Here is a 21,488-nt window from a genome sequence, read left to right as displayed (position 1 = left end):
CCAGTCGTGGTAGAGCAGCTGATGCACAGTAACTTGAGCCCATATGGCCGTTGTATAGCATTATAACATAAAGCAGTACTGCAGGTCTCCCTGGGGCAGCAATAACTGGGACGATGGAGTGAGGGTCTGCTTCCTTAGGGTCTCAGTAAAAGCATTGTTCTCAAGTCAGATCTAGGTCACTGCTAACTCAAAAGCCTCACACCATGCTCCTTTGCCTAGCGTAGATGTGCTTTCAGAATTAGGACAGCCTTGGATGCTGGTAGATAAGGTAGAGGAAAAACGAGGGCTGAATGATACAGGAGTGCCTACTTTGCAATTCTCAATATCTCCCTGATAAGAGAGTTGTGGGTGTTTTTTTTCCCAAATTGGCTCTTTTCACACACAACAGAGGAATCAACCTCGCTGCTCTTCAGTCCAGTCTGAGTAAAGAGCGAGAGCTTTCCCAGAACACTGAGGTTTGCTTGAAGAGCTGCAGCCCGCAGATGAGCTGTCAACAACTGATATTAAGAGATTGAAAGTGTTTCTCAAACTTTGTCAGCAGCATTCCCTTCTAGTGTGACCCTTCTGCAAATCAGAGTACTCATTTTTAATTAAAGTGCAAAAAGAAACACTGGGAATGATGACAAATGGTTTTGATTTGGCCCGTCCTGGCTCTTTTAGCCTCCATGGCTAAGCCTCTTAGTTAGCAATTTGCTATTGTCTTATGAAAAAGAAAGAAAGAATCCAGTACGTTAAAAACATAATTCGGAACAGTCATTTTAATTCTGAACAGCTGTTCTGTTTAACCATCTACTTCTTAATATTCTTCATCAGCAAACATTTCTGTGACAAAGAGGCTGCTCATATACACGCCCAAGGAACGGCTTGTCACAGAGACACTCTTATTTGCATGCAAACACTTCTGTTGACTATTCTTCCTTGATTGTACACTATTCCTGGGAAATTCATTGTAATCCTGATTAACCATTCTCAACCAGGCAATCAGCAGGCATCAAACAGCCCAGCAGGATCAACCGACCGATCACGCAAGGCAGACAGTGGAAGAAAACACACACACAATACTCTCAAAGTGAAGTGCGTTGCGTTTGATGAATACTTGTAAACAAAGGATCTCTTGTGCTAAAAGGAATTGTTGACTGCAACAAGCAGTATGGAGAGATCAAACGAATTCATATCAAGGTGGCAACCTTTTGCTGCATATGATTTTATTTCCCTTTCCTCTCTTCCCTGGATATAACTGTTTAAGACAATCTCCCAAGCAAAGGATTTCAGAGGCCTCTCTGATTTTGTTTTCCCAGGTCTTTCAGAAGCTCTGTCTCTTCTTTTCCCTGTGCATGGACTAAAGGCTATGGTGCAGAGCTTTACGTACAATTTGGAAATAAATAATGGATGATTGACCAAGCTGGTGACAGACTGTAGCAGCAGCAGCTGTGCATGCTGGAAGCTTGCTGCAGCTTGGGAATTCTGCAGTTGAATGGAGGCAGTGAGGGATCTCTTCTCCCGTTCACAAGGGCTTGACACCATTTTCGTCACAATCTGGTTTAGGCCCATTTAGGAAGGGGTGAGTCTATACCCTATAGGTACTCACAAAGGACTTGATGAAACAATTCTCACATGGCCAACAGTCCCATCAATGACAGTGAGCGCACACGGAGAACTCGACTGAGGCCTTACAGGTTGCACTGCTTTCCAAATTGATATTTGGGATTGAATGTACATAGACTTGAGTCCCGATAGCAGCCCTTAAAGTTTCAATTTATAAAAATCTCACCCAACAGCATAAATGCTGCAGCAAATTCACATCCAGCTAGAAAAACACATCACCAGAGCCCAGGTACTCAGCCTCCTTAGCTCTCCTCAAAAGCCTTTCCAGTTTCCTTGTAGCACTGTCCTGAAATGCGGGGAATCTGTCCTACACTTGCCTGTAAATTAATCATCCTATTGGACAAACACAAACAATTGCAGCTAGAAGGTCTGAAGAGCTCACAGATGCGTATCCAGTATCTTTCTCAGTATTTACAGTTTCACCCAAGAACACATCTCCTAACCGTGAACAGGACCCCACAAAGACAATTTTCTTCAGGTAAGCTGTGAGTAGGAAATTATGGTTTAGTGAGTCACAGATTCTAAAATACTCCTACGAAGCATGTGACCACTGCATAATAATAAAAATAATAATTATTATTGAGCAATGTGAGTGTACACTTTTGGAACCTGCTAAAGAAGTCTCAGTGTGGAGGAGGAGAGACAGGCACACCCAGACAGTTTTAGACACTCACGGCACCTAGGGGCATCCGGACAGGCAGGCACACCCCTTCTATTACAGAATGAGACAGAAAAGCACGTTCTGCTTCTACGGACAAAAAAACTCACCGTTGGACAAAAGACAGGCATGACAGCTAATGCTGACCAATATCATGACCTCAGCTCGTGGCATACAGATAATGACTGCCAACTGGCTTCATTTTATCTGAATGTATGCTTTATTTCACACTTCAGTGTATCTATATAATATATAAACCTGTTCTTTCCAATGCTTTCAGGCTCCTGTCAGGTTTTCAAGCCAGATATCGTTAGAGGTGTTGATCATCTGCAAGGCTGTATGGGGAGTCTAGTGGGCCCCAGGCAGCTGAAATCTAGATCTGGACATCATGTCATATGTTAAATGAAATGTGAGGTATCTCTCAAGTACAAATCTTACCTGACTTGGAAAGGCGATAGCTTCTCATGTTTTCCCCTTCAAGCACCATGTTCCCCTTGAAAAAGAAACAAACAAAAGTGATCCCTTAAAAGAACCGTCAATATGGTGACCTTATGACTGATGTGATGCTTCCTAAATATTTTAGTTCAGCCAGCACGTTACTTAGCTCCTCTCTAGAAGGAAGGAGCTGATGGACTAAATTGACTTTTGCCAGTCATCCCACACCAATCTTATGGCAGCTTTAAACCGGCTGGCTGAGAGATCCAGCTCTCAGCTGAGGGACACTGTTTGGTATCAGCATAGAGTCTAAGTTGGCCAACAAACAGCAATCATTCAGGCACTTCTGTTATCGTCTATTTTGAGATTCACATAGTTGTGACGTTCGTCTTCATACTTACCAGCAATCTGTCAGGAGGAGAGCTTGGACATTTCTGGAAGAACGTCAAGATGGAAAACTCATTCGGGTGTTTAGGCAACATTCAGGACTGAGCCACAGTTTGGTGTATTCAGTTTAGTTCATAATGCAAGGAGCACCCAGTTTTATAGAATCATAGAATCATAGAATGGTTAGGCTTGGAAGGGACCTCAAAGATCATCTAGTTCCAACCCCCTGCCATGGGCAGGGAAAGCCTCCACTACACCAGGTTGCCCAAAGCCTCATCCAACTTGGCCTTGAACACTTCCAGGGATGGGACATCTACAACTTCTCTGGGCAACCTGTTCCACTGCCTCACCACCCTCAGAGTGAAAAATTCCTTCCTTATATCTAATCTAAATCTGCCCTCTTTCAGTTTATAGCCATTTCCCCTTGTCCTATCACTACACGCCCTTGGAAAGTCCCTCCCCAGCCTTCCTGTAGGCCCCCTTTAAGTACTGGAAAGCTGCTATAAGATCACCCCAAGCCTTCTCTTTTCCAGGCTGAACAGCCCCAACTCCTTCAGCTTGTCTTCATAGCAGAGGTGTTCCAGCCCTCGGATCATCTTCGTGGCCCTCCTCTGGACCCACTCCAGCAGCTCCATGTCCTTCTTGTGTTGGGGACTCCAGAGCTGAATGCAGTATTCCAGGTGGGGTCTCACGAGAGCTGAGTAGAGGGGCAGAATCACCTCCCTCGACCTGCTGGCCACATTTCTTTCGATGCAGCCCAGGATACGGTTGGCTTTCTGGGCTGCCAGCGCACATTGCTGGCTCATGTTGAGCTTCTCATCCACCAGCACTCCCAAGTCCTTTTCCTCAGGGCTGCTCTCAATCCATTCTCCGCCCAGCCTGTACTTGTGCTTGGGATTGCCCCAGCCCACGTGCAGGACCTTGCACTTGGCCTTGTTGAACTTCTTGAGGTTCTCACAGGCCCGCCTCTCAAGCCTGTCAAGGTCCCTCTGGATGGCATCCCTTCCCTCCAGCGTGTCCACAACACCACACAACTTGGTGTCATCTGCAAACTTGCTGAGGGTGCACTTGATCCCACTGTCCATGTCACCAACAAAGATGTTAAATAGCACTGGTCTCAGTACTGACCCCTGAGGAACACCACTTGTCACTGGCCTCCACGTGGACATTGAACCATTGACCACAACTCTTTGAGTGCAACCACCCAGGCAATTCCTTATCCACTGAGTGGTCCATCCATCAAAATCACGTCTTTCCAGTTTAGAGACAAGGTTGTCATGTGGGACAGTATCAAATGCTTTGGATAAGTCCAGGTAGACAATGTCAGTTGCTGTTCCCCTATCCATCAATGCTGTAACCTCATCATAGAAGGCCACCAAATTAGTCAGGCAGGATTTGCCCTTAGTGAAGCCATGTTGGCTGTCACCAATCATCTCCTTATTTTCTATGTGCCTTAGCGTAGTCGCCAGGAAGATCTGCTCCATGATCTTGCCAGGCACAGAGGTGAGACTGACTGGCCTGTAGTTCCCTGGGTCTTCTTTTTTTCCCTTTTTAAAGATGGGGGCTATGTTTCCCCTTTTCCAGTCAGTGGGAACTTCACCAGACTGCCACGACTTCTGAAATATGATGGATAGTGGCTTAACAACTTCATCTTCACCTTATCAGGTTCCATGGACTTGTCCACCTTCAGGTTCTTTAGATGGTCTTGGACCTGATCTTCTCCTACAGTGGGCAGTTCTTCATTCTCCCAGTCCCTGCCTTTGCCTTCTGTGACTTGGGCTGTGCAGCTGGAGCTCTTGCCGGTGAAGACTGAGGCAAAGAAGTCATTGAGAACCTCAGCCTTCTCCATATCCCGGGTAGCCAGGTCCCCCGTTTTCTTCCGGAGAGGGCCTACATTTTCCCTAGATCTCTTTTTATCACTGACATATCTATGGAAGTTTTTCTTGTTGCCCTTGATGTCCCTGGCCAGATTTAACTCTATCAGGGCATTAGCTTTCCTAATCTGATCTCTGTTTGCTCAGACAATTGCTCTGTATTCTTCCCAGGCTACCTGTCCTTGCTTCCACCCTCTGTAGGCCTTCTTTTTGGGTCCGAGTTGGTCTAGAAGCTCCTTATTCATCCATGCGGGCCTCCTGGTGTTCCTATCTGACTTTCTCTTTGTTGGGATGCACCGCCCCTGAGCTTGGAGGAGGTGATCCTTAAATATTAACCAGCTATCTTGGGCCTCTCTTTCCTCCAGGGCTTCATCCCATTGTACTCTACCGAGGAGATCCCTGAAGAGGCCGAAGTCTGCTCTCCTGAAATCCAAAGTAGTGACCTTGCTGTGCACCCTCCTTGCTTCCCTAAGAATCTTGAATTCTACCATTTCATGATCGCTGCAGCCAAGGCTGTCCTTGAGAATCACGTTCCCCACCAGCCCTTTTTTGTTGGTGAGAACAAGGTCCAGCAAAGCACCTCTCCTCGTTGGTTCCCCTACCACTTGGAGAAGGAAGTTATCATCCATACATTCCAGGAACCTCCTGGATTGCCTATGCCCTGCTGTGTTGTCTTTCCAACAGATATCGGGGTGGTTGAAGTCCCCCATGAGGACCAGGGCTCGTGAATGTGAGGCAGCTCCTATCTGTCTGTAGAGGGCCTCATCCACCTGGTCCTCCTGGTCAGGTGGTCTGTAGCAGACCCCCACTACTATGTGCCCTGTCCCTGCTCTCCCTTTAATCCTAACCCATAAACTCTCAGTTGGGACCTCACCCATCCCCCAGGTGCTGCTCCATGCACTCCAGATGGTCTTTGACATAGAGGGCAACGCCTCCTCCTCTTCTCCCCTGCCTATCCTTCCTAAAGAGCCTGTACCCTTCTTATCAATGTTTCATGACCTTTTCTGATCACGTCTGCACTCCTTTTGGGAGTGACCACTGCCAGACTCTTCTGTAAAAAAACTTCAGCTTTGCGTAGCTTGTTTCAGGCATCCACTGTCGACCAGTAACCAAAGGAAGAAATCTCAAAGATTTCGTTAGGGCTAATGCATAGGCGGAGAGAGAAGGAAAAGTCACCCTTGTCTCAGTGCCTCCTATAACACGTACATCCATGGGCTCAGGCAAACTCTGAAAGAGAGAAAACTTCAACTTCCAGTGTCACTTTGCCACACTACCCTCCAAGAAACCAGTCTCTTCTTCAATTGCTTCTGCCGCTGCTCAGCTCTGAGGAATTGAACCTCGGTGGCAATCTCCTTTCCTCTGGCAAAGTCAACGTTCCAGCACAAGGGACATACATTGTCCTTGTGAATTCTCCTGAACAGCAATCAATAACAGTACGATGAAACCTCTGAAGTTATTTAAACTTACTTTGTGCAATATAACTAGCAGACAGATTAAAAGATGACCCAGCAGGAATCTTCCTTAATTTTTAGGTTCCACACATCAATTCCACTCTAGCTAGTGTGACTAATACCTGCCATCACCACACCCGCCCCCTAGGATTTCCTGATTCTAGATCACACATACTTTGAGCAAGATTTATAAGTAACTTATCTTATTCTTGGCTTGAGATGCCTGAAAATGATGAGCACCCATTTTCATAAAGTAAGACTTCGTGAAGATGTGTCTAGTAGGTCACCTGGAGATCAAAACACTTGAAATCATGTAATCATTGCTGAATATCTTAGCTCTAATTTCTCTCATGCAAGTATTTTCAAAATTGTGCTTTTATCACAAGTATGATGCTATTTGCTTCTCCTTGAGGCTCCAGCTCTTGGATTCAAGTGAGTAGATGTATGTCTGTACCACACTGTGGCCACAGCCTCGGCAAGGTCCAGAAACCTAGCCGCAGCCGACTCACGTTACTGATGCATAAAGCCCAACTTACTGGCCCTGCTAACAAGGAATTATCCAGGCACCAGTTCCAGGCCGGTATTAATACCTTTATGTGGAGCTGCACTGCACAGCTATCCCAGTTTGCCCAGCTCTGCACCACCACATGCCATCACGGTAGGCTGGACATATCTCAAAGAGAAACTCGAGTCTGTTTTAAACTGTCCTCCTGCTTGCAGAGAGAAGCTTGAACACATTGTACCACAGCTGCAGCTTTACCATGTAAAAGTTACATGGGTAACGAAAAGACAGCTCCCGATATATTATTCAGAAAAATAATCTCACTCTGTTTTCATGCACCCTCTAATTTTTAAGCATGAGGGACTAATACACAATGCAGACATGGTGTTTGGCCTAAGTAAGTGAAACCTGGTGCTCACAGCAGCTCTTCTGTTGTTTGTTGGCAAGAGGAGAGCCACTCCCCTCTGGTACCCCCAAACCAGGCATTGTTCCAGGCATCAGTGAGCATCGACCCATTTCTCAGCAGCACATGGGAAAACCTGTTTCAGGAAAATCAAGTCCCCGAGTGGCTGGTGCCAGGAGAGTTGCTGGGCCTTCGCTTTCGCTGACCCGATGCAGAGGACACAGCAGGCTTGTTTGCCTGGCGCTTGTTTGCCCAGCGATACGGAGTACCCACGCCAAAACACCTTGGGGGACCATGAGCAGGTGCCGGTGGTGGATGGCCACTAGTGGGATTTGGGAGAGGCAAGGGAGTAGGGAAATTAGGGTGAGGAGGGAAAAGGAGGAGATAGGATCCCAACCCACGGACACGGACATGAGACCCTAAAGTGCAGGAGGGCAAGACACGGGGAGGGGAAGGGACTCGCCACCGGGGGCTGGAGGGAGCCCAGTCTGAGGGCGAGCCGGAGGGCAGGCGGGGGGGTTCTGTGGGGATGGCCAAAGGGACCGGGCGCGCACTCGCCCCTTGCCGGGCCAGCGCGGAGGGCAGGGAGCGGAGCCGGGGCACCGCCGCACCTCGGCCTCGCCCCGCCGCGCCCCGCTGCGCTGCGCTGGGCGGCGGTCGCGGCGGTGCGGGGGGCGGCGGTGCCCGCGGCGGGCGGCTGGTGGCGGGGGCGGGCGGAGGCGGGCGCCCCGCGGGCTGCGGGGCGGGGGAGGAGGAGCGGCGGCCGCCGGAGGATGGGAGCGGGCGGCGGAGCCGGGGAGCGGCGCGGGGGCAAGGCCGGGAGCGCGGCGGCGGGCGCCGCGGCATCGCCCGCGTAGGGCGGCGCGGGAGCCGGGCGGCGCCGCGGCCATGGAGAGGGCGAGCCCGGCGGCGGGGAAGCTGAACGCCGGCGGCCGCGGGGCGGGCGATGGGCACGGTCCCGCGGGGGGAGCCCAGCCGCGGGCGGCGGCAGCGGCGGGCAGCGCGGAGCCGGGCGAGCTCATCGGGCGGGCGCTGGATTTCAAGAGCGAAGGGGCGCAGTGCTACAAGGACAAGAAATTCCGGGAGGCCATCGGCAAGTACCACCGCGCCTTGCTGGAGCTCAAGGCGCTGCTGCTGCTGCTGAGCCAGGAGCCGGCCGGGCAGCGCCCTCCCGCCGCCGCCGCCGCTGCCGCCGCCGCCGCGGGGCTCAGCGAGGAGCAGCGGCAGGCGGTGGAGGCCATCGAGGTTGACTGCTACAACAGCCTGGCAGGTCAGCGGGGCCGCGGGGCGCGGGGCGGCGGGGTCCCCCCACCTTCGCCGCGCACACCTCCCTTCCCCTCCGCGGAACAGCGCTGCCTCGCTCCTCCGCTCGTTTCGTCTCCTTTCCTTCCGTTGTCTTCCATTTTTATTGCTGTTCTCACGTTCGGCACAGAAGTGCTGCCGGTGCACGGCTCGGTGCCCGGCTGCCTTGGGGAGCGCTGGGGAGGGGGCGCCCGGCCAGGCCGCTCCTTGCGCTAGCGCTCGTCTGCAGCCCCGCGGCCCCCCGGCCCTTCCCCGGGGCAGCTCCAGCCGGCACCGCTTAGTCGCCGTGTCCTCTCCCCCTGGGAGGCGAGTGATAGATAAGGCAGCGGTGCGGACGTGGGATGCTCGGAGTGGCAGAAATCGTGGCTCGGGAACTGGCCGAGGTCGCACGCTGCGTTTTTCCCTCAGCCCGAGATGTCCTTCAGTCCCTTCACCGCGGCCCCAGTTCTGGTGCCTGTCGTTAACAGTATTACAGAGAGAGGGAGAGACTGCTTCAACTACAGTTGATCTAAGGAAGGAGAAGGGTTTGGGCACTGCTGCAATAGCCCCAAATAGTGCTAGATATAAAAAGAAATTTTTTGGCCTCTTAGCAATGAAAGTTGAAAGCAAATCCAGTAGTGGCTCTTCACTAGCTGCCAGCCACCACTGTGGTCCGTGGACATTCGATGCTCACTCCCTTTGCTCCCTGCCATCTGTTTAGAACTGCTGCAGGAAGATGGAGGGGAGGGTGGGGGGTTTAACTACTTTGTAGTCGGATTCTGAAGTCCTCACAGAGACAGAACTCCTGTTGACTTCAAGGAGCTTTGCCCAAGCAAGAACTGCAGGATCAGGGGTTATTTTTGGTCCCTAACAGCACATGCTTTTTTTTCTTTCCAAGCCTGAAAGCATCTCGAAACCAAAAACTTGTGCCTATTACAGGGCAGAGAGTGTTCATAACCTGGACAAGGTAGACAAAATGACAACATTAGTAAAGCTCTGCTGTTTTCCGGAAGGATGAAGGGTCACTCATTACCCTTTTTATCCTTGGGGAAAAAAATGGCGAAAATCAGGACATTAGTGTGTCAGCTGTCACCATCACTTGGCTTTTGCCTCTCTAGACAGAGTTGGTTAGCTTTGCTTCCTGTGATCTAATGCTAAAAAAGATGCAGAATAAAGCAAATGGTTTGAAACACCGAGCCAGAATCTCCTCATATCTTAAATCCGTGCCAATCTGTTATACTTGATATGCCTTTTGGGATGTATTGGGGGGCACAATTTAGCCCCCTTTCATCGTGTTTTCAAATTCTCTTCCTTCAAAAGCCTGTTGAAATCACATAGAGGGAGAGGCAAGTGAGATTCCAGAGCGATACCGTAATTGCACAGCTGTAATTTTGTCTCTCCAAATTTCTGTTCACAGGTTTATTAAAATCCATTGTATTTGGCAAGGATCATTTAGATTGGCAGGGTTATATGAAGAGCCCATAATATCCTGAACAAGATAGCTTGGCAAGTGCCTGGGCTTGAAAAAGTACTCACAGGAAATATCTCCGCTAGATACAAATGAGACGTGGTAGGTAGAAGGTAAATGAAGTGGGAGGGAGGGATGGGATTTGCTTCTGTGGCACTCTCTGCTGAGTACACAAGTTCCACTTGCTAGAAACGTGTCTGCTCCTGCTGACAGAGTTGTCCTGCATAATGGTTGTTGTCCAGCTCAGTTATTTACCATTTCGGGTTTGCGTGGGGAATTTTTTTCACTATTGGTTGTATTTGATCTTGTCAGCAGTAGCAATCAGACAGTGTGAGAAACGTGCTCCATCTTTAACCTAGATTTGAACAGATTTTTTCCTAAATTTAACCAGTGAACACAAGAGGAAGTGATTATAATTAACCCTCGAGCAGCAAGCAGTGCTTTTCCTGGGATAACCTCACAGCAGGTCAAGGTGTCATTTTGCACAGACGGTTGTCACATGTTTTCAGTAGAAAACAGGGCTTGTCTCGGAAATGCGTAGCTTCACGTGTTTCTGTAAGCAATTTTAAAGAAATGCCCTGCATGTTGGAGAGGGGAGCTTGCAGTTAAATTGGAATTGCAGTGTTGCTACTCCTAGTCCAGTCCCAGAGCTCCCATTCTAGCAGGAGGATCTGTGAATTTGCGTCTGAAGGGAAGGGAAGAGTGGGGAGGGACTTTCTCCAGAACTGTCATAATAATTATTATACTTTTCTAATAGCAGCTTCAAGAGGTGCAGCAGTGGGACTTTATTTCTAAGTGTGGTGCAGCAGAAGCCACCAGTTTCTTTACGCAGTGGGCTCTAGCAGAGGCACCAGCCCATACTGTCAAGAGTTGAAGTCAGCATTATTCGACATGGGGAGGAGAGGAGTTGCAGGGAGTTTTGCTTCTGAGCACTGAATGGGTGCCTAGAGCTGTTTTTAAGATAAATAAATCCGCATAGTGCAGAGAGCATAACAGCAGTACATCTTAATTCTGGAGAAGGCAGTTTTTCACTTAGCTCTGATTTATACCCGGCAGCATTAGCAGCTGTCATCTGAGTGTCCTTATTATCAAGTTCCTTTAGCACCTCCGCTTACTCTCTAAGCTTAGCATTTGAGAAGCCCACCTTGCTTTTGCACTGTCATTTTTCATGTGGCCACCACACATCCACCTGTCAGAGCTATTTTGCATCACAAATATAGATGCATGCACCCACAATTGCTTGTTTAGATGCAGCATACCAGTCAGAGGAGAGCATCAACTATAGATAAATCTGCTTAGCCAAATAAGCAGGTGAGAAATACACACCCAAAGGGGATTTGCAGCAGTCTCATGGGTGAAAGCTGGGGTTGGTTGGTGGTTTTTTTATTAATCCGACTGATTACACGAGTAAGAACGTGTGATGTGGGCAAACACTAAACTGTTGTCAGTCCCTGTATTGCCTTGCAGAACGTAAATTTAGGCACAAATGCACACACGGATTCTTGTTTAGCTCCGCTTCTTTCGTAGAGCACCTTCAACAGGCGATCGTCATACTGCGAGGTGGGGTGGCCAACTCTTTTTACTCAGAGCCCCACAATACGCATTGTGTTTTCTACAGTTCCCTGTTGTGGAGCTATGTGGCATCCCCACAACCTAAACTCTTTAGCCTGTTTTAAAGGATTCCAAATCTGCTGGGTTTTAAATTCTTGTGATTTTTTTTGGTGTTTCAAATCGGCCTAGGATTTTCACTGCTTGCCATCGGCAGTGCTGCTCACATTTCTTTCCCTATGCTACTAGCTGGGCTTCAGTTTAAGCTCCAAGAGTTTTACCTTAAAGAGACCCCCGCTCACATCTGCAAAACCCCATGCGGCCGCGTTCTTACGTGGGCCTGCCGATGCCCCTTCATTTTGCCACTAGTCTCTCGGATAAATGTCACCAGATGCAAGAGCAGCAGCATGGCCAAGGCTCCCAGAAGTTGCTAGGGTAGGCAAAGAAAAAGCCTACGGATAGCAGAGAGCCTGGCAGAATGAATGCAGGGCTGTAAGACAAACAGTCCTTTCTTCATGACTCACTGATGGTCTCTGGCCTTGAGGAAGTCACTTGACCTCTCTTTGCCTCTCTCAGCCCTATTGAAAAATAAAGAACGGGGACCACAAGCTCATCCTGATGATTCATTCAACTGAGTTTACCCCAAGTCAGTGGTTTGTGTTCTTTTGAAAAAAGATGAATGTATGAAGAATGCCTGCGGAAAAGAAAACTGCCCAAGTACCCCTTAGTTCTCAGTCTTCTTTCCACTCATGTAGCATCTTTGATCTAGAAGAAGCTTAAATGCTTATGGATTGCATGCAGGTAGGGATCATTTACCTACTACAAACGCAACCATTACTCTCATTAAATGCAACCATCATTTTATTCCAGCATTACTGCCTAAAAGTTTTCAGGATCAAAAGGACTATGTCTGCTCTGCGGAGAGAAACGAGTCCTGGTCTTTCTAAAGCAGCAAAATGCTAAGGGTAAGCATAGTTTTAAGCTGTTCTGGTGAGGGAATGGTGCAGTGCGATAAGGAAACCTTTGTCGGTTTTCCTAAGCACACAGAAATGCTAGAGTGAATCCTGGCAGGAGAAACAGAACCAGAGGGAGAACTGGGGACGAGGAGTGACGCTGGGGGATCTGGGTTTCTAATCCTACCTCTCTGCACTAACCAGTTGTATTATCTTCACCAAATCTCTTCATTATTCGAACCTCAGTTGATCCATCTGCATTTATGACCTCTTGGGAGTACAGAAAGGCTTTGTTAATTACCTGAATCTAAATTAAGTGTAATGCATTTATATACCCGTTCAGGTATGTTTAGTTTAGTATAGGAGTCCTGGCAGGAGGGCACACATACCTGCACTGAGTCTTACAAAACGTGGCTATCCAAGATACGTCTCAGCCTAGATAGTGAGGTTTGTCCTCCAACACTGGCAGAAACGTGCACTGGTACCATTTCTGACTATGCGAAGGTCATAGCGACAGTCTCACAAAACATGGCACTTCCAGCAGCATAGGAACCTCCTAGCACCCTCAGGCTCCAGCCCGAGCTGTAGGTACTACTCCCAACCATCACCAGCTGCACAGATGTTGGTGAGTAGTCCCACCAAGAAATCCAACTAAAATACTTAATCCAAGTAAAAATATAACTAAGCATGAGAAAAGCTGGTAAAACTTATCTCCGCTGACCACCCACTAGGACTCCTTACAAGGAGTCTCTGCTAAAATCTCATCCCAGTATATAGCCATTAACAAGTACAGGCTCTACAAGGACACATGGTGTTGTGGGTGTTAAAGCAGTCTTGGGTTGTTGCTTGAGTGAAGCTTTTTTTTGTGTGCTGCATCAACAAAAAAAACACCCTCTGTAAGGATGCCATGCATGGGAAAGAGAGAAAGCAGCAGAGCGGGATGTGGTCCGCTCTTTTATGGATTGATGTGGGAGTTTCTCAACATTCTTGGTTTAGATATGTCTACCCAGCCAGAGTGCACGGGAATATCTTGTTTTACAGGCCTGATGCAATTACTGCTCCAGGTAGGTGCAACTGCAGCAGAGAACAAACACAGGTGACTATGTGTGTTTTTTTAGGCCCAAACCCTGACACGTATTTAAGAAAGTAGTGGGATTTGAAGCCATTGCCATGAATGACCCTTTAGAAATAGTCTGTATTTACCTATTCCTTTTTATTTTGGAGGACAAAATTCTCCCTTTTCAGGAAGGAGTTTCTTGTGCATTGAGAGGATGGGATGGAAATACATCCAGATGCTGGGGGGAGTGGGAGGGAGGAAGAGAAAGGATGGCAAGCTGCCTCCAAGCTTGGTTTAAGTGATACACGTCTGACAGCATCTCTCTTGCTGAGGCAGAAGATGCATTTTCCTCTCTATGTGTCACTATTCTTCCCAAGCCTTTTCAAAACTTGAGGCTCTGATGGAGTTTTTTTTCAGCCACTTCTACCACATGTTTAATTCCCTTTGCATGAGGAGAAGCCTGTCCCAGCTGACTTTGTCACCATTTGCCTGAAGCAGAGAGCGATGGGAAGGTATAGAGCCCCTTGCCAGACTGCCCTGAGGAGCTGCAGTCTTGGTGAGCTGAGATCCGTCGAAGTCTAGCTACAGCTCACCATGGGAGATGACGCAGAAAATGTCAAAAATCAAAAAGCTTCCTCAAGAACAGAGTGGCAGTTAATTTGTTTACCTAAAGAGTACTGGTTGTTCTCCACTCTGAGTGGTATGTTTTCTGAGAGTTCTGTAGTAGTATGTCCTGCCAGCTTTACTCCATCCTCCTCTGAAATGCTGTCCTGGAGTATCCTCCAGCAAAAGTTCCGCAGTGAGTCACAGCCTCTTACACCTCCACAGGTTTCCATCAGTGATCTGCTGAAGATGGTTCGGCTGGTTCAATAAAACCTAGTGTCAAAGTCAAAGCTGGTTCCCAGTCGATTGCTAAATACACCTATGAGCTCCATGGTTACCTCCTTTTCTGGGAGCTGGGCGGCCTCTGCATGGTTCAGCAGGTGGAGCATCCTTCTCTTCCTCCTGTTCACTTAGGCTCACTCCTGGAAATTTCTAACCCAACTCCAGACCTGTTTCTCCAGCCTTTATCCTAGAACTGCTTATCAGTTCAGCAGCACATCTCCAGTTCCTCATCAGTGTCCTCTGAGCAGTGCCACTGATGCTCCAAGAATGGAGGGTCATCAGAATTTTTCACATTAGGATTTTAGGATGAGATCTAATGCACACCTGATAAAGGAGGTTGCTGTGGGGAAAGGAACAGTAAAAGTGAACAGTATAAATAAAAGGGGAGGTCTAAATGTTGCCAGGTCCCAGTTTCTTCTTGACATTATGCTATCTCACAGAAAATAACATACAAAGGACTATGAAATTGAGGAAACAAAATGAAGAAAGGGAAAAATACATAATGAAGTTGTGAGAAAATGTACTGGCTATTTATTTTCTTCTTTGTTCTCTCACTTCATGGATGAGAAACTCAAATAGAAGGAAGACAGCTGTTTATTAATCTTGTTTTTGGCTTACTCAGGTAACCATACCAGTAGCTAATACTGAGGGTTAAAAAGGATTTGAAAAAGAGTCAATATTAAATATCATTAACTAGGAAGTTGTTATTCCTGGCTGCTCAGGAATCTGTCTCCTTTTGTTCATTCCTGCACTGCATCTTGGATGGGAAACAGTAAGCTTAGGACATTGATCGATGAATGCAGGTAAATCTTGTTGTGGTGGTGTGGAGCGTTACTATTCTGTTCGCTTTAACAAAGGTTGTAGATTCAGTGCAGTTTCTGGAAGCTTTGCTGGAATTGCTGAAGGTAGCTGCAGCTGGGGCACATGCACTTGTGTGAGGCTGGGAAGTGGTGGTCGGACATTGCAGCTTGCCCTGTTCTTAATACTCTTTCCTAGGCATTGGCAGTCATTGAAGGTGGGGTTGGAATAGGAAGTCTGTCTCAGTGTAGCCATTCGGAGTCTGGGACACTGCTAGAAACAATACTAAGACAATACATGGAAATGAATTAGGCACAGTCACGTTTTCTCTCTGTGATAACCCGTGGCAGGAGTAACAAATGGGAGCAATGATCTTTAGCTGTCATAGCTTGATGTGCCAGAGCTCATCTGTTACTAACCATAGGCAGTAGCTAATATCATGATCTTTACTTCAAAATCTGCTCCATTCTCCCCAGTCTCCAAAATTCTTGACACGCCATTGCCCTGAGGCTCATAGGCTGGATAGCACCATCTGCTTCTCCTTGGCTTTGTCCTGTGTACCCAGTTGTCCCATCATATTTCTCGATTCAGGACTCGAGGCTGCTTACACAGTCTGTGCCTTTCCCCCTTCGAATTCCTCTACTCACTCTCCCAGTTGCAGTGCAGCCAAGTCAGACTTCTTGACCTCTCAGGCAAAGTTTTGTCTCTTTCCAGGCTTCCCCCATCTCTTTTCTGCCAGTGAGGTCCTCTCATCCCCTTTGTTCTCATACTCTGCCCCACAGCACCTTGGTGTGCCTGGTTCCTTTGAGCTGATTTTGCCTGTGCTATATTAGTTCAAGCTGGACCTTCCCTCTGCCATCCAGCAGGACCTTGACAGGCTTGAGAGGTGGGCCTGTGCAAACTTCGTGAAGTTCAACAAGGCCAAGTGCAAGGTCCTGCACATGGGTCAGGGCAATCCCAAACACAAGTACAGACTGGGTGGTGAATGGATTGAGAGCAGCCCAGAGGAGAAGGACTTGGGGGTGTTGGTTGATGAGAAGCTCAACGTGAGCCGGCAATGTGCGCTTGCAGCCCAGAAAGCCAACTGTATCCTGGGCTACATCAAAAGAAGCGTGGCCAGCAGGTCAAGGGAGATGATTCTGCCCCTCTGCTCTGCTCTCGTGAGACCTCACCTGCAGTACTGCGTTCAAGTCTGGAGTCCTCAACACAAGAAGGACATGGAGCTGTTGGAGCGGGCCCAGAGGAGGGCTGTGAAAATGATCCGAGGGCTGAAGCACGTTTCCTAGGAAGACAGGCTGAGAGAGTTGGGGCTGTTCAGCCTGAATAGGAGAATGCTCTGGGGAGACCTTCTCGCAGCTTTCCGGTACCTAAAGGGAGCCTGGAGGAAATTTGGAGAGGGGGTTTTTACAAGGGCAGGTAGTGGTGGAACAAGGGGAGATGGCTTTAAACTGAAAGAGGGTAGTTTTCAATTAGATCTAATCAAGAAATTTTTTACAATAAGGGTGGTGAGGTGCTGGACCAGGTTGCCCAGAGAAGTTGTAGCTGTCCCATCCCTGGAAGTGTTCAAGGCCAGGTTGGACAGGGCTTTGAGCAACCTGGTCTAGGGGAAGATATGTTTAGTTTAGTAAAGGAGTCCCAGCACTTGTGGATCCATTTGCCAAAGAACCCAGAATTGTCTGACAAGTCCTGTGTCCCAAGCTCCTGACTTTATCATGACATCTCAGTCCTATTCACTCCTATATACCATCAACAAAGCAGGAACTGCAACTCTATATATGTCCTTAGGTGGAGGGAGCAACCATCCTCAGGTTGCTGCATAGGCCTTTCAGGGAGCAGGACACTAATTGTTGATTGCAAGGCCACAGCATTTTTCCTTCTCCAGTACATCCACCTTTGACAAGTCAAATCCCTGCCCTACAAAAGCAAATACTTTTCTAGCCACTGCTCAGTGTTCCCTTTCTTTCTTAAGCAGGAGCACTGCTCATCACATTTACTTGCTGCTAGTTTAGGGGACTGTCACGTAGATTGTTCTGCATCGATGGCAACACCAACTCCTTCCATATCAGAGTGGCAGGCAGCAAAACTCTGCTAATCTGGCCATTGATCTAGTTGCCTGGGAGCTGCTAGAAGAGAGCTGCTGGGTCAGCCAGCAAAGAGCCACCAAACTAGTGTTCCTCAAATTTTGATTCCCCCTGATTACAGCTGTCAGTTTTCATGCCTCTGCTGTTACTCTGGCCTGGCCACATCAGGTGCATCTACTAGCTCGTTTCATACTTGAGGAAACTCAAGTAAGGTATCTACCTTGCTATAAATCTCCTTATTCTGTAAAGTGAGAGGGTTCAGGGCCTTCTTGGTGGAACCTAATCAAGCAGTGGTGGAAATTTCCTACCTGTCTGATGCGTCTGTAAGGCTCAGCCTAATGTGCAAAGACAAGATTTCAGATCAGCCCGGTTGGGTGCTGCTTAGCTCAGGTCTTTTTCAACTTGAAAGACTTAGTTCTTGACTCCAGGTAACAGAGCTGTTTACTGCTATCTGAAGCAGATGGAGGGGAGAATACAAAACAAGCAGTGGGATATCTTTGCCCTGCATATTCCCTAGTGTAGTGTGTGGGAGAGGAAATGTACTCCTGGAAGCAAATTAAAAGCAGAGGAAGTGTCTGGGACTTGAAAACTTGTGTCAGACCTTTGATGCTTCATTTGGCTATTCCTGGGCTGATGTGACTAACAAACATCTACTTCCAGTATGCTGTGCTATCCCTACAGTCACCATCTAATCCACAAATTCACCCTGATATGAAAAGCTTCATTATGACATGTAGAATATCCTTTCAACCAACTGCAAGGAAGAAGCTGTGAGAATTCGCATTCCTCTGCTCCACTCCTGCTCCAGAGAGGAAGAGGGCAGAAGGGTTTATGTTTTACCATCTCTTTCAGAAAAGAGAATAAACCAGCCCCTTGGAATGGCCGTAGCCTCTCCCAAACAGGAGCTGCCCAGGGAGGTCATCACCCTACCCAGCTGATCTTGCAGAATCAGAATGATGAGGGAAGGAGTCTGTTATGATGCTCTGGGAAACCATCATAAGGCCGCCCTAGCCATTGCTCTGCAAAGGCACCTTTTTTCTTGTCTATTGCTTCAAAAAGTATCAAATCAGAATCTCTGGCCCATGTCTGTAGCAATGATTATCTCATCAAATAGTATGGGGCAAAGTTAAGCCTCAACTCCTTTAGTCACCATATTTTTTTAATACTAGCGTAATTCAAATCCTAGATTACTATCCTCTTAAATGCTTTGCAGTGATTAATTGCTTAAGACACAGCAGTGAGTTCAAGTTGCAAGGAAACCAGAGCAGCATAAGATCTTCGCCTATATTGGAAGTACAAAGAAAATGTATTCACTTTCCTTTTTACATTCTCTGTCTACTGTGATGAAGGTCAAAGTGAGGCAGCTCAGGAGCTTTGCTCATGGGAGGTGTGTGTAAATTAAATTAATAGATTAATACAAAATAATTTTTAAAACCCAGGGCTGATTAACTTGGAGTCCAGTGCCAGAAGGTATCATGGAGTTAAAGAACCTAATGAGGTTAGAAAAGAAGGCTTAGACACATAATTCATCAGAACATTCACAGCTGTATTAGATAGGATAAAACCTGTAAAGCAAATATTACATTTTCATGCTCGAGAATCGCTGCTAACTGGTTTGGATTTATGAATAAACTTCTCTGAGATTTTAATTTCCCTGTCCGCAGCCATGTCACATGGATGACTCAGTCATCCTGTGATCAGCTAGCATATTCACATCCTTTTCCTCTTTGGTTATTTCCAGCTCGTGAGCTCACAAATTCTACCAGGAATTCCTATTAGTCCCCAAAAGCATGGTCTTAAATTTTGTATTATTGACTTCCTTCCCAAATAAATTTACTGCCGTCCACCAGGTCATGTAGTTCTTTTTATATGACATTGTCGTCCTCATCCCTTTTAACAGTACCTTCCAACTTCACACTGTCAGTAGGGCACTCCTACTTTTACATCAGGCATTAACAAAAACACTAAACAAGCTCAATTCTGAAATTAATCCCTGAGGTATTTTACTAGTGATCGCTATTTATAGACTGATATGCTCATCAGCAGAACCCATTTCAGCTTCTTTAGCCATCAATCATGTAATTCTTATACTGTATCTTCATCTTCTCTAGCTTAACCGAAAAGGCACAGTCAAGACAGAACTGTATTACTGGCCTGATCCAGTACAATGATCTGGGTGTTCCTGGTGCAGGAAAACAAGCTCCCTACTTGGAGAGAAAGTAACCCTCCATATGCCCCAAATCAGACGTGCTCTCCTTCCTTGTTCCTCCCCTGCCAGCAACACATCGCACAGACATGGTGTATAAAGGGTTTGGGAATGATCTGAGATCCTTACCTGAAGCACTTTGCCACAGTTTATATTAATGAGAAAACACCTTGTTAGAGGGCTGGTTTATATACTCCTGCACAGTTGAAACTCTTTCTCAAATAATCGTTTTCAGTCTGATTTCCAACAGAAATGGGTCCTAAGCAGGTATGTTTTCTATGGTCTGCCTGTCAGTCCCTTCTCAATAACTTTCAAACCTGTTGGCCAGCTAGATTTGATGGATGGACAGATGTCTCAGTGGTACCAAGTTTATATATGTATACAGTGTCTCAGTGGTACCAAGTATAAATGGAGGGCCGGGAAGAGACAAGGACACTAGAGACCCAACTACTCAAAAGGGTGACTTTTAAGCTCACTGTACTTCTTCAATCAAAGCTCAGCCAGGTGACACAGCCTGACACAGCCAGGGTTAGTTGGTTGTGTTGCTGACAAACCACTCTTCTGTGTAAGTTTTAGTGCATGTTTAAGGAAAATAAGGTTTCAAGAGCTTTGTTTTATACCGCTCTGTCTGCAATTAGTTAGAAAACAGTTGACTTGGGCATCCTTTGCCTCTTTGATTCCGTCAGTTGTTCTCCTCTTCATCCCTCCCACGGAGGCCATAAAGGTTTCTCTCTGTTCCAAAACATCATTAAAACGAAAAGGCTTTGGGCTACACTGGACCTGGATAACACACGTGAATGGGTTATTATTTTAATGAAGGAAATGTTCCTCCCCATTTGACCTCTCCGTCTTGCCAGATAAGTCTTTTCAGCTAGGGAGAGTTCAAGGAGAAACCAAAAGCATTTGAGTCCCTATCAATTATACATGGCATGAATACACAAGGCGGCGGCCCTGCAGACAGCCCGCTCTCCACCCTGCGCAGACTCTGCAATCATCGGCTCTTTCACGTGTCCTGGGAGGTGAACTGCGAGCCACCACAGGGCACAGCACACAGCTGTGACCCAGCCACGTCACCCTGCCCTGTTTGTGGTACAGGAGCTTTCATCCCAGATTGAACATGCTGCGGTAAGCCAGGCTTGAGGCAATTGTGGTGTGCATGACTGTCAGTGACTTCACTTGAGAGCCTTCAAGCTGTTCCAGCTGCATTTCACAGTACTGCTGTCAGTAGTTTGAACCACTATGAGCAAAGGATGCTTTACCCTTCAGTAGAGGAGGCAGCTTGAAATCCATCACTTCCTCCAAAGTGTCTCCCTACTTACAGAAATCCCCTCCTTGTCTCAGATGAGTTTAAAAAAACACCCAAAACATCATTCCATTAAGACCTTAATTTCACTATTTAATATACTCTAGTAAGAATCATAAAATATTTGACAGCACTTGTTAGAGTTGGACTGCTGTGGAACTCCAGGCACGTACCAGATGGTTGTCACCACCTGATGTTACTGATCTCTGATAGAATTCTATGTACTTTTCCCTTGTGAAAATGTCTCAAGAGACCAGATTCCTCCAGTGGGTGTCAATAGCAACAGGAGGCCAGAGGAGGAAAGGGTACCATGTAGAGAAGGTACCACAGTGAGAGAGTAAAGCAACACAAGGTGAACAAAAGCAAACTGCAAGGAAGAGGCGGTGGAATAAATAGCAACTGGAACAGTAGATCTGGAGGCCAGATGTGTCTGAAGTCAGATTGACTGGACGAGACTGCACTAGATGAGTACTGATTTTAAAAGATGAAGACAGGTCAAAGATTACTAGATTATAAATATAAACTGAGAGAGGAGGAAACCTCCAGGGGGTTTAACCTGGCAGATGAACAATAACAGCCTTGGTGAAAACAAA

At 47.3% G+C, this 21,488-nt stretch overlaps 1 protein-coding gene across 1 annotated transcript in view; it reads left to right on the top strand.

The window, feature by feature from the left end:
• Positions 1 to 8,203: 8,203 nt before the first annotated feature.
• Positions 8,204 to 21,488, top strand: part of TTC9 (tetratricopeptide repeat domain 9) — a 28,214-nt gene continuing 14,929 nt past the window's right edge. The window contains exon 1 of the mRNA XM_086613843.1: positions 8,204 to 8,585. Within this exon, the coding sequence (XP_086469969.1) occupies positions 8,204 to 8,585 (382 nt within the window). The remainder of the gene's footprint in view (positions 8,586 to 21,488) is intronic.

This window comes from Tauraco erythrolophus, chromosome 6 (assembly GCF_009769465.1).
Source record: "Tauraco erythrolophus isolate bTauEry1 chromosome 6, bTauEry1.pri, whole genome shotgun sequence".
NCBI lineage: Eukaryota > Metazoa > Chordata > Aves > Musophagiformes > Musophagidae > Tauraco > Tauraco erythrolophus.
This window is presented reverse-complemented; position numbering and strand designations above follow the sequence as displayed.